At 34.7% G+C, this 12,831-nt stretch overlaps 1 protein-coding gene across 1 annotated transcript; it reads right to left on the reverse strand.

Moving 5' to 3' along the window:
- Nucleotides 1-11,927: 11,927 nt before the first annotated feature.
- LOC140179098 (uncharacterized) lies at nucleotides 11,928-12,443 on the reverse strand. The gene has a single exon (XM_072217713.1). It carries the CDS (start codon nucleotides 12,441-12,443, stop codon nucleotides 11,928-11,930), a length of 516 nt encoding a protein of 171 aa, XP_072073814.1.
- Between the last annotated feature and the right edge of the window lie 388 nt (nucleotides 12,444-12,831).

Genomic DNA, 12,831 nt, shown 5'->3' on the forward strand with positions numbered 1-12,831 from the left:
TGTGTTTATCCTTATATCATGCTTGTATGAAGTTAAAGTATTACATGGTGGCTAAATCGGTGAAAGTTATAGCACAAACCGATCTTGTTAAATATATGTTGAGTTTCCCTATGTTAAGGGGACGTTTGGGAAAATAGATGTTGGCGTTAACAGAATTCGATTTACAATATGTACCAGCAAAAGCTGTCAAAGGACAGGTCATTGCAGACTTTCTTGTAGAGAATTCGAAAGATCTGCATGACCATGGGGCAAATATAGTCGATGTGGAAGGCAATTATTGGAAATTGTATTTTGATGGATCCAAGTATAAAGTTGGTGCAGGGGTTGGAATCCTCATTAGCTCACCAGAGGGTATTCCATCAGAATTCTTGTTCGAATTAAAGTATCCTTGTTCTAATAATGTGGCCGAATATAAGGCTCTGATTTTAGGTCTTGAAATTTTAATCTTATCAATAACCATTGGTTTAAACTCAATGAACCCCTAATTAAGGCTTTTATTAAATGGTGGTGTCTTCAGATGCACACACTTCATATGTCGTTCGGTAAATGTACTATCATACAATAGGATGTGGCCTACCAGTTTAGGCTTCTAATTGATGGTGGATATGTCAGTGGGTGCCTCACAGATTTTGAGTAGCACATTTCCAGTGGGATACCACCATGAGTTTGGTTCCTGCGGAATACATAAACAAATTCACTATCACCTACACATGGTTTCAAAAGAGGTTTACGTTGCTCTCTCCCGATACAAGTGAGGATACTATTAGGGTGTATGCTTGATCATACATCATGATGTTATTGTTCTCTCAACTGTTTAGGGATAAGTCTGGGACATGATTGCACACTAAGTGGTTGCCTTATGTAGCCAAGCTTAAAGAGTTGGGGAGATACAATTTGTGGTTTGTTATCTTTCATGGTTGTACCGATGCATGTGCCGGCAAGCCAACTGAAATGTCGTATAGCTTGTTGGTCCACTGTAGCTACTACAATCGTGGATATTTTGGCAGTTTTCCACTGAGGTTGCATGATTATGATACATTAATGTGATCCTTGGTGTTCATACCCTGGGTCGAGCTATGCGACCCAAGTTGATGGAAGACAAAAGCAACCGACCTCCTCAGGTCAAGTCCTCCGACCTCTCCTTTAAAGAGTTCGGCCAAAATGCCATAGGAAGCCCAAGCAGGCCCAAACGAAGGGACACAACCCAATCTAAATGCAGCCAAAGCCTAGAAAGACAAAGGTAGTTCCCCCTAAAGATAAGATGACTTCGCTCAAAGATTAGATAAGATAACTAACTTATCTCATGGAAGATCACTCTCCAGTACTATAAATACACTGGAGCACCCAGGTATAACTCACTATCTGATTCTACAAAAAATACCTGCTAAAAGCCCATGCTAACTTAAGCATTGGAGTCTCTTGCAGGTACCACCACCCTCTGGTGAACAAGGATCAGTAGCATCACCAGATCCAACAGGTCGGACACGACAGCTCTGGCCACCACCGCAGATCTCGACCGAGATCGACCTACAGTTTCAAGTAACCCTCGAAACACTTGGCATTTAGGTAAATTATTTTAGTAATATTGTATTTAATTATGTGTATATATCAAATTTGTGCAAGATTTAAAATTTTATATATGAAATTGTAGGTGGTCAAGATACAGTGCAGGTATTGACCAAAGAGATTCTAGAGTCATTCAGACAAAGTTGAGGCTTGATTTGCTACAGCCCGCTGATGTGAGTCTTAAAATTTATTGTATTATATTATTAAAATGTGTCATTATTTTAAACTTATACATGTAAGTGTTTTATCTTTTTTAAACTTATACATGTGTCATTATTATTAAAATGAATTTTATATTATATATATAATTTGAGTGGATGTCATACACTACACTTCAGGTGGCAAAGGTTGTGCACCTAGAGATACTGGAGGACATATATCATATGTTATTGAGGGCGATAACATCCTTGATATACTTTACTATAGTGGTCAGCGTAGTCGTGTTAGGACACGAGCCAGTGACCATAAATATCGATTGCTAAGGATAAACGGGATGGTAGTGAAGGTAGAAGCGGGGATCGAAGTAGACGTGGTGGTGCTCGTGGCGGATGACGTCCTCAGAGAGGTAGAGGTGCATGTGGAGGTGGTGGGCATGACATGGGTAGTGATGGCAGTAGAGGTCATGGAGGTGGAGATGATATAGGCGGTCATGGAGGTGGAGATGGCATGGGCGGTGATGTAGGTGAAGGTAAAATCTTTAGGGCAGGGTCTAGCAATTAAGTGGCCAGTGACGGTGGGGGTGAATTCTTGTCTAGCCTGATCGAGTTGATGTTTTCGTGGCTTGGTAATCCATGGAACATCGAGTAGCAGTTTGGGGGTTATGCATTCTTAGATGAGATTGCTGTAATATTATGGGATAATGGTGACAATTATTGCAAGTCATGTATGGACGAGGCTGTACCACAGTTCAGCGTAGACCTCAATAAGCCTCCCATTAGTCCTTATGATGGCCTTTTCAGATTAGGCGGGACACCACCTTCAGCATTTGTTAGTATACCTTTGCCACATCACCATTATGCAGAATGCACAGATATAGACACATATGTAGAGGATGACATCACTATTGCCCAACGAGTAGGGGTGGCAAACGGGCTAGCCTGTCCCGCTCCCTAGTGAGGCAGTCCTGAAATTCTACCCTACCTTGTCTAACGGCGAATTGACGGGCTAAACCTGCCAATTCTCTTTTTTTTTTTTAATTATTAAACCATTAAATATTAAACAATATATATAATCTCACAACCCTTTCAACAAACTTATAATTTCTAAAGAAAAAAAAATTATAATTTTTAAATTCACAAACATTAAAATCTTTATAATTCTAAATATCTAATAAACATAATCATCAACCAAGTTTTTTGAAACAAAATAATAAAACCAACATTGTTCAAAGCATATAAATAAATATCTTCAAGTCTCTAATCAATCAAACATAGAACAAAATCCAAATTATAACAAAAAAAATGATAGGTCTGTCGGGCAAGTCCTCCCCGCCAAAACCCATGGATTAGGTGGTGCATGATAGGCAGACATTTTTATTATGACGACATCAAATTTCTTTCCCGACTCGCCTTTTTCGGTGAGTTGCGCGGGCCGATGTGGCAGATTTTGGCTCGTTTGCCACCCCCTATCAGCGGACTAAGAGGATCATTCACCCTACAGATTGTGGCACTAGTGGACACAGAAGTGGACACAAGGGTTGTAGGAGTAGATTTAGAGATGTCGAGTATTAGGTGTTAAACCTTAAACCTTATCATGGCAGGCTCTTTGTCCTCGTTATGATTCTGCATAACATCTTCTCTCGAATTTACATCTACAACTTCTATAGTAAGGGGATGATATTATAAGTATTCGCCATCACAATCACAAGTTTACTAAGCGTATGAATTTTTTTTATGTCACAAGCATTGTTATTATCGTGGTTTAAATCAACAACGAATGATGAAAATGCCACCAATATTGCATCTAATGCAACCATAGGCCTTGAAATAGAAATTCTACTCAAAGCAACAATTTTAGGATTTAGAGTTGATCCTCTGAGGGTGTGTTTGGCAAACCCATTTGAAAAGAAAAAGCACGTTTAAGCTTATTGAAAGTTTCAATTTTTTGTTTGGCTAACTTTTGATTTGGCAAACACATAAGTGATTTTGTAGTCAAAACCACGTTTACCAGAAGCAACCATTTCTAGCTTCTGCGCGTTTCACGAACGGCTTTTAGCCATTTATACTAAACATCTATTTTTCCTTTACCAATTTTAATCTTTAGACATATTATTGTATTATTTATGGAATTTTTATTATTTCTCTCTATATGAGCTCTCTTTTTCTATTATTTATTACTTTATTTTTTTGTTAAATTTTTATTTGACATTATACAATCTTATAAATGTGATTTTTGTATATTATATTTATTATTATCTTTTCATAATATGATTTATTGATCCCATTAGGTAAAGTAAATTAAACAAAAAATTAACCATAAATAATAATAATAGTAAAAAATTATAGGTACTAAAAAAGAGTACTAAAAAAACTAAAAATATACTATATAAAATATATCATCAAGAACTTTTAGATTTATTTCCATCTCTACTAAGATAAATATTTAATTTTATTATTTTTAGTATTCTTTTTTATAATTATAATTTTGGTATATACAATTTTTTATTAATTTTTTGGGCAAATCACAATAATAAATCAAGGGGAGCAAAATTTTACACGAATCAGCCAAAACAAAAACTGCTTTATGAATCTACCAATGCACGTTTATATGTAGTTCGAACAAGCTAAATTCGAACTCCATTTCTACATAATTCGAACCAGATGGGTTCAAATTATACACAAACACATGCACACACTAATTCGAACCCGCTTGGTTCGAATTATACACAAACACATGCACACACTAATTCGAACCAGCTTGGTTCGAATTACACACACAGTAATTCATGGTATAATCCGAATTATGCTGTTAAAAAATTAATAATTTATTAAAAAAATTTTATTAAAATTTATTAAAAAAATTAATAATTTAAAAATTAAAAAAATATATATTTTATTTCATACGTTAAAAAAAGCTAACAAAATATTTAATTACGAGACTTCTTTAAAATATTAATGAGCTATCAATTCGAATTCCATATAATACTTTTCTGTTCATTTTTAATAGCTCATGAATATTTTTGAATAAATTTTTTTAATAAATTTATTTAAATTATACTAAAAAAATATTTTATCCTATGCAAAATAATTTTTAAAAAAATGGCTTAAAAATGTTAGGAGTACTATAAAAATTTGTAATGTTCTAATAACTTAGGTAAATACATGCATGTACTCAAATTTTAAATAAAATACTCTACATAGTCAATAATAATTTAGAAATGAAAGAAAATATTTTATTCCATACAAAATAATTAAAAAATATATTTTATTCTATACAAAATAATTTTAAAAAATGGCTTAAAAGATGTTATGAGTACTATAAAAATTTGTAATATTCTAGTGATTTAGGTAAATACATGATAAAAATATTTTTTCTTTAATTTCTAAATTATTAGTGACTATGTGGAGTATTTCTTTAATGTCCTAAGTCATTAGGACATTACAAAATTTTATAGTACTTCTAACAGTTTTTAAGCCATTTTTTAAATTATTTTGCATAGAATAAAATATTTTTTTAGTATAATTTAAATAAATTTATTAAAAAATATTCATGATAATTTTTTAATAAAATTATTTAAATTATATGGTGAGATATTACATGATTCGAATTACGCATGGGGAAGTTCGAATCACTCTTATTCAAATTATATGGTGAGCAATCCGAATTCTATACAATACTCTTCTGCCCATTCTTGATAGCTCATGAATATTTTTTAATAAATTTATTTAAATTATACCACAAAAAAATATTTTATTCTATGCAAAATAATTTAAAAAATGGCTTAAAAAATGTTACAAGTACTATAAAAATTTGTAATATCCTAATGACTTAGGACATTAAAGAAATACTCTACATAGTACTTCTAACATTTTTTAAGCCATTTTTTAAAATTATTTTTCATAGGATAAAATATTTTTTGTAGTATAATTTAAATAAATTTATTAAAAAAATTTATTAAAAAATATTCATGAGCTATTAAAAATGGACAGAAAAATATTGTATGGAATTCGAATTGATAGCTCATTAATATTTTAAAGAAATCTCGTAATTAAATATTTTGTTAGCTTTTTTTTAACGTATGAAATAAAATATATATTTTTTAATTTTTAAATTATTAAATTTTTTAATAAATTTTTTAATAAAATTTTTTTAATAAATTATTAATTTTTTAACAGTATAATTCGAATTATACCATGAATTACTGTGTGTAATTCGAACCAAGCTAGTTCGAATTAGTGTGTGCGTGTGTTTGTGTATAATTCGAACCCAGCTGGTTCGAAATTATGTAGAAATGGAGTTCGAATTTAGCTGGTTCGAACTACATATAAACGTGCATTGGTGGATTCATGAAACAGTTTTCGTTTTGGCTTATTCACGTAAATTATTTTCTCCCTTAGCTTATTTCTGTTTTTTGCCCTAATTTTTTTATAATATAAATTATGATTCCATTAAAAAAAATTAAATAAAAAATTAATCATAGGTATTAATAAAATCACGTTGGATTTTAAAATAATATTAAGAATAAGATTATTGAGAGTATTAAAAAAAATACGATGTAAAAAAATATTAAATTAACATTTTTACGTTAATATTTAAAATTTAAAAAAATATAACATATTTGATTAAATACTCTTATATATAAAATTTTTATTTCTTATTTTTAATATAAAATATATTTTGCTAATTTTTATATGTTATTTTTATTTTAATAAATAAATATTAATTTTATTATAAAATTAATTAATAAAATTATTCAAATATCTAAATTAAATAACTGGATAATATAAAAAAATTATTTAAGTTGATATCTATTTTGTTAATTTTTCATTTAAAAGTGATTTTGAATAGTGTAATCCAAACAATATTTATTTTATTATAGTCCATTTTGATATGAAAATGGCCAAACATAAATTACTTCAATACAAACTTACTTTTCATCAAAATCAAATTTACAAAATCAATTTTATGCAAACGGGTAATCAAATACACACTAAAACTCTCAACCATATCCCTAAATTTCACATACAATTTAGACACGTTCATCTAAAAAAAACTTTTGTGACTGGAACAATACTTACAAATGATTATAATTCTCTACTACAAAAGAATTATATTTCACAAAATCCTTATAGATATTAATAAGAATTTTAAATATTTTTTTTCACTTACTTTTTTTCACAAATTCCAAATTTTTGTAGTATAATATTTTACAATTCTACAAAATTTATAGATGGACGAACGTAGACATTGAGCGAATCTTTGTTACTAAATTTACCGCCCTCTCTAGTTTTCTTTTTTTTATTTTATCCTTATAACGATCTAGTATTAAAAAATTCTCCTCAAATATTTTGAAATTATACACAGATCATTATACGATTTCACTTATTTAAAGATGTCGTCTTCTTTATAAATTCTTTTGGCTTAATTTGATTTTAGCTTGTATTTTGATCCCTACTAAATCAGTTTAAAATTACACCATTTTATTTTAATCCTTTTTTCATGTAAATTTTTTGGCTAAATTGGTTTAGTTATACCCTAGTAAATTATTTTGATAGGGACCGATTTATATAGTTTTGAACTCCTAGAGTAAATCGATTTAGTTTAGAACGATTTATTAGGTTCTTGTACTAAATCGAATTTAGGTTAGATCAATTTCTGTAAAGGTATTTTTGCAACAAAAGTCAGAACAGGATAATTAGATATTATAAAATGTGAAATGATTCAATATAGTAATTTATCCTTATTTTTATGTGAATAATTGGAATTTATTTAACTAAATTTGTTAATCTTTAATAGAACAATTCGGCATAATGATTTGTTTGTCTAATAAATATAAATTTAGCATCTAATTTAACAAATTTTATTTGTTAAATTAGAGTATTTGTAAAATAGATAAATTACTAAAAATATATTCGAATTATTTTATTATTGGTAAAAATACTTTTAAATTGTGTAATCGATAAAAATATTTTTAAATTATTTAAAAATGTGACAAAAATACATATCTATAAATTAAAATATTCTATGTTAATACAAAAGAATGGTGTGACAAATATTTAAAAGGTGAGACTCTAACATTTACAAGTGAGTCATGTTACGTTTTTTCTATTAACAGAGTATGTCTTTGATCATGTGATACAGGGAAGCCAATAGATTGAGAAAGTGTAGTGTAGTATTACTATTAAGTAGGTGTATCAGTAAGCAATTCACAATATAGAAGTATGAGTATAAAGGAATTGAAGAATATGACTAACAGAAAGAAGAAGGGGTTTAAGAAGGTGAAAAAATCCATAACCTTAAGAAGCAGCCAGCAACCAGTAACCACAATTCACTAATGATCATAATCATCCAACCACTTGCTATTTATTTTCTCCCTGGTACTCTCCTTGCTGCCCGAAATAGGTGGACCAGCTGCCACCTGTCCATAGTTTGTTACAACCCTTCCTTCCAACCGTGCTTGACTTTTGTTTATGTATTCCTTGCTTTTATTTATGTACTCCTCATTTGCTATATTCGTATCATTATCCTCCCCATCAGCAACAACCTTGTCCTCAAGGTTGAATTCCAGAAACAACTTGTGAAAGTGATGAATATCTTCCCATATTGTCTCTGTCAAGTTGCCCTATCTCCATTGCACCTGACATTGTGGCACTAGTCTATCACCCTCATAATAGAACGTGTAAAAAGTATCCCGAAAGGCTCTAACACTGGCCCCACATTAGTAATGGTCAATGGGGGAGAGAAGTACTGGGAAGTACCCTCTCCCTGAAATCGTTTGAGAGCTGAAACATGGAAGACATTATGGATACGCGCTTCCGGAGGTAACTCCACTCTATAGGCCACGTCACTGAGTTTCTTGTTGATCGGAAAAGGACTAAAATAATGCAACCCTAGCTTCTGATGTTTACGCAGTGCCACGGAATGTTGGCGATACGACTGTAACTTCACAAGCACCAAATCGCTCTCCTGAAATTCAATTTGTCGGTGATGTTTATCAGTAACATGTTTCATATGCTGCTGGGAGCGTTCCAAATTAAACTTCAGCTGATCGAGTAAGTGATCACGGTCCTGAAGCCACTCTTGCAAGGAAGAATTATCAGTACTAGAGAGTTCATAACGAGCCAAAGTAGGAAGGTCCCTGCCATAAAGAGCTTTGAAGGGAGTCATCTTGATACTGCTGTGCCACGAGGAGTTATACCAAAATTCAGTCCACGGCAAAAACTCCAGCCAGTACTTAGAATTCTCGAAACAAAAACAACAAAAATACATCTCCAGGGTTTGATTACAAACTTCACTCTGGCCATCAGTTTGGGGATGATGAGCTGAGCTCAATGCTAATTTAGTACCTTGGATGCGAAAGAGGTGCTGCCAAAATTTGCTGATAAATACCCGATCCCTATCTGATACAATAGATTTTGAAAAACCATGGAACTTAACCACATTGTTGATAAAAGTTTCTGCAACTGTCCTGCTATTAAAATCTTGTTTCAAGGGAAGGAAATGGGCGTACTTAGTCAAACGGTCGACAACCACCATGATAACTGAATAGCCGGATGAAATTGGCAGAGACACAATGAAATCCATTGCAATATCTTCCCATTCCTGTGAAGGGATAGGTAATGGCTTGAGCAAACCGGCTGGTGCCTTATTCTCTACCTTTGCTTGCTGACAAATGCAGCAAGATAAGACATACTGCCTGATATCCTTTTGCATATGAGGCCAATAGAAAATGGAACAAATGCATTCTACGGTCTTAGCAATTTTCGTATGACCACCAATCACACTATTGTGGTATTCATGAAGGATTTGCCTACTTAAAGTGCTTTTGGAAGGTACCACTAATTGGTTCTTCCACAACAAGAGGCCATTTTGACAAGAGTAATTCAAATCCTCAACTGAATTGGAGTTGCACTTTGCCAATAATACTCGGAGATCCTCATTCGCCACTAATTTTGCACGAAGTTGGTCTAGCCACTCTACTCTTGGCGCCGACCAAGCCCCAAAGAAGCTGCGAGAGAGTGCATCCGCTGCAACATTTTTAGTCCCAGCCTTGTAATGGATTTCAAAATCAAACCCGAGCAATTTATGAAGCCATTTATGTTGCTTTGGTGTATGAAGATCTTGTTCTAAGAGCGCTTTCAAGCTTTGGTGATCAGTGCGCAAAATAAATCTTTTGCCTAGCAAGTAATGGCGAAACTTAGCTAAGGCCTCAGTGATGGCGTAAAACTATCTGATGTAAGCGGATTGCTTCTGTAAAGTAGGAGGTAGTTTCTTGGAAAAATAAGCAATGGGGTGTTTTTGTTGAATCAAAACAGCCCCAACATCAGTACCTAAAGCGTCTGTCTCCACTTCAAAAGGAATATTGAAATTGGGCAATGCCAAGACTAGTTTGGTGCATATAGTATGCTGCAGCTGTCGAAAGGCTTGAGTAGCTTGCTCCGTCCAATTAAACGAGTCTTTCTTAAGTAAATCAGTGAGAGGAGCTGCTAATGAGGTATACCCTTTAATAAATCATCGATAATAACCAGCAAGGCCTAAAAACCCCCGAAGCTGTTTTACGCTTGCAGGTTGAGGCCATTCCAGAATTGCTTGAACCTTAGCCGTTTTCATGTGAACCCCACCGTCCTTGATTGTATGTCCTAAATAATCGACTTCCGGGGAACCAAAAAGACATTTGGAAAGTTTAGCAACTAGAGACTCTTGCTGCAGCAGTTTTAAGACTAGTTCCAAATACTCTAAATATAAGTCAAAACCACAACTATAGACTAGTATATCATTAAAAAAAAACTAGAACAAATTTGTGCAAGTAAGGCTTGAATATCATTCATAAGGCTCTGAAAAGTAGCAGGGGCATTGGTAAGGCCGAAAGGCATCACTAACCATTCATACAGCTCTTAATGCGTGCGAAATGCTGTCTTAAAGTGGTCTTCAGGCTTGGCTAAGATTTGGTGGTAACCCGAACGAAGATCCAGTTTTGAAAAAATAGTAGCCCCAAAGAGTTCATCCAACAACTCATCAACGGTAGGAATGGGAAAGCAATCTTTGACTGTGATTGCATTTAGTGCCCGATAATCAGTGCAAAAAGGCCAAGTGCCATCCTTTTTCTTGACCAAAAGAATATGAGAGGAAAAAGGGCTTTTGAGGGTTGGATTACCCCCTCTTGCAGCATCTCAGACACCATTGTTTCAATTTGTGCTTTCAAGTTGTGAGGGTAACGATAAGGACGGGATTTAACTGGTGCAGCCCCTTCAATTAAAGGAATGCCATGATCTTGGGAATGTCGGGTAGGAAGACCCGAAGGCTGCTCAAAAACAACAGCATATTGCTGCATCAAACTGACCAAGGCAGGGTGAAGAGCTTCTGGTAACTGCAAGGGTGGCTTGACAATCCCATCCAATTGCTGAAGTTCAAGAGTAAACACTGCAGCCACTGCATCGGTGCTAACCAACCTTCGTATATGATGAAATTGAGCTTGAGATGAAGGTGGACTCTTATAACCCTGCACAGTGACAAATTTCTCTTTATGCCAGAAGCGAAGAAATGAAGAATTGTAGTCTACATATGAGCCTTCAATGTTTGTAACCAAGTTGAACCAATCACCAACTCTCCCCCAGCCACATGGAGTACGTAAACCTCTGGAATGCTAACAAGGCAACATGATAGATTAACATCCAAACTAGCAATGCGACCCTCTACCGGCAAGACTTCAAAACTGCCCACTATCACCTTAAATCCCGATGCAGGTTCAATAGGAAGATTCAAATATTTGGCTATGCGAGGTTGAATAAAACTATCCGAACTGCCACCATCAATCAAGGTCTGGACCTCTAGGCCATTGATGATGGCGTTAACACGGATCAAAGCAGGACCACTTGTACCATGCATAGCATTGTAAGATAAATGACGCTCAACTACCTGAGACTCCAAGGCCTCCAAATTGGGCTCAGATTTCGATGACTCTTGCATTCCTGTGTCCTCTCTTTGCATCATCTAACACTAGCTGTAGTTGCATATTCTGGCGATTCGGGCAACGGTGAGCAGCTGAAAATTTTTCATCGCACCAGTAACATAATCCCTTCTCCCGTTTGCTCTGAATCTCCGCCGGGGACATTTTTCGCACCGAGCTTTTCATCGACGGTAAGGCAGGACGCTGGGGTGGAGTTGGAAGCAACGACGGCAGAGTATTCCGCTGAATGGGCCTATTACTCGAATTTGCAGTTGCAGGAGTCGGCTGAGGACGAGGAGAGGCCAGACCATAAGTGCTTCTCGATACTGAAGAAAGCTTGTCCTACGTAAAGTCTAGCTAATGTGACCGCACGCATCAGGGAGGGAGGGCACTGTACCTTCACCTCTCGTCTAATATCAGATTTTAACCCACTAATAAAACAATCCTTCAATGCATCAGGTGGATCAATTTGTGTACGATTAGCTAAAGCAACAAATTTGTTGTAATAGTCACTCATCGTACCCAATTGTTGCAATTTGAATAATAATTTCCGTGGCGATTCATACAGAGAAGGCCCAAATTCGAGTTCAATGGCACGCTTCAACTGATTCCATAAACGAAATCGAGCAGCGCGTTGTGACATTTGAAACCAAGGAATCACGGCACCGGTCATGTGAATAGCCGCGATGCTGATTTGCTCTTCCTTAGGCACACGGAAGTAGTCAAAATACTGATCCAGAGAAAATATCCAACCCAAACGCATCAGAACCATCAAATTTAGGCAGATCGAAACCCACTCGACGCGGTTGTATAAAAGGACGCTGGTGGAATTCTGATCCTGAGTTCGAACCATGGGAGAGCTCATGCAACTCAGATCTGTAATGAGGCTGGGCATGGAGAAGCTGAGTAATAGATTGTTGCAGCGCGTCAATTTTCAGATTCGTCGCTTCTGACGATCGTGCGTGCTCAGCGCGAGTCTCCTCAGAAATGGATTCGAACATCTGAAAGAGTTTTTTGATGTCAGCTTACATGCCTTTCATGCGGGTATTGTCAGCTACAGCCATGGGATGAAAGCACCAAATGATACAGGAAAGCCAATAAACTGAGAAAGTGTAGTGTGGTATTACTATTAAGTAGGTGTATCAGTAAGCAATTCACAA

The sequence above is a fragment of the Arachis hypogaea genome, chromosome 15, assembly GCF_003086295.3.
Source record: "Arachis hypogaea cultivar Tifrunner chromosome 15, arahy.Tifrunner.gnm2.J5K5, whole genome shotgun sequence".
NCBI lineage: Eukaryota > Viridiplantae > Streptophyta > Magnoliopsida > Fabales > Fabaceae > Arachis > Arachis hypogaea.

Coding starts and splice junctions, on each gene's coding strand:
- LOC140179098 (XM_072217713.1), bottom strand. CDS start 12,443: ATGGTTCTGATGCGTTTGGGTTGGATATTTTCTCTGGATCAGTATTTT.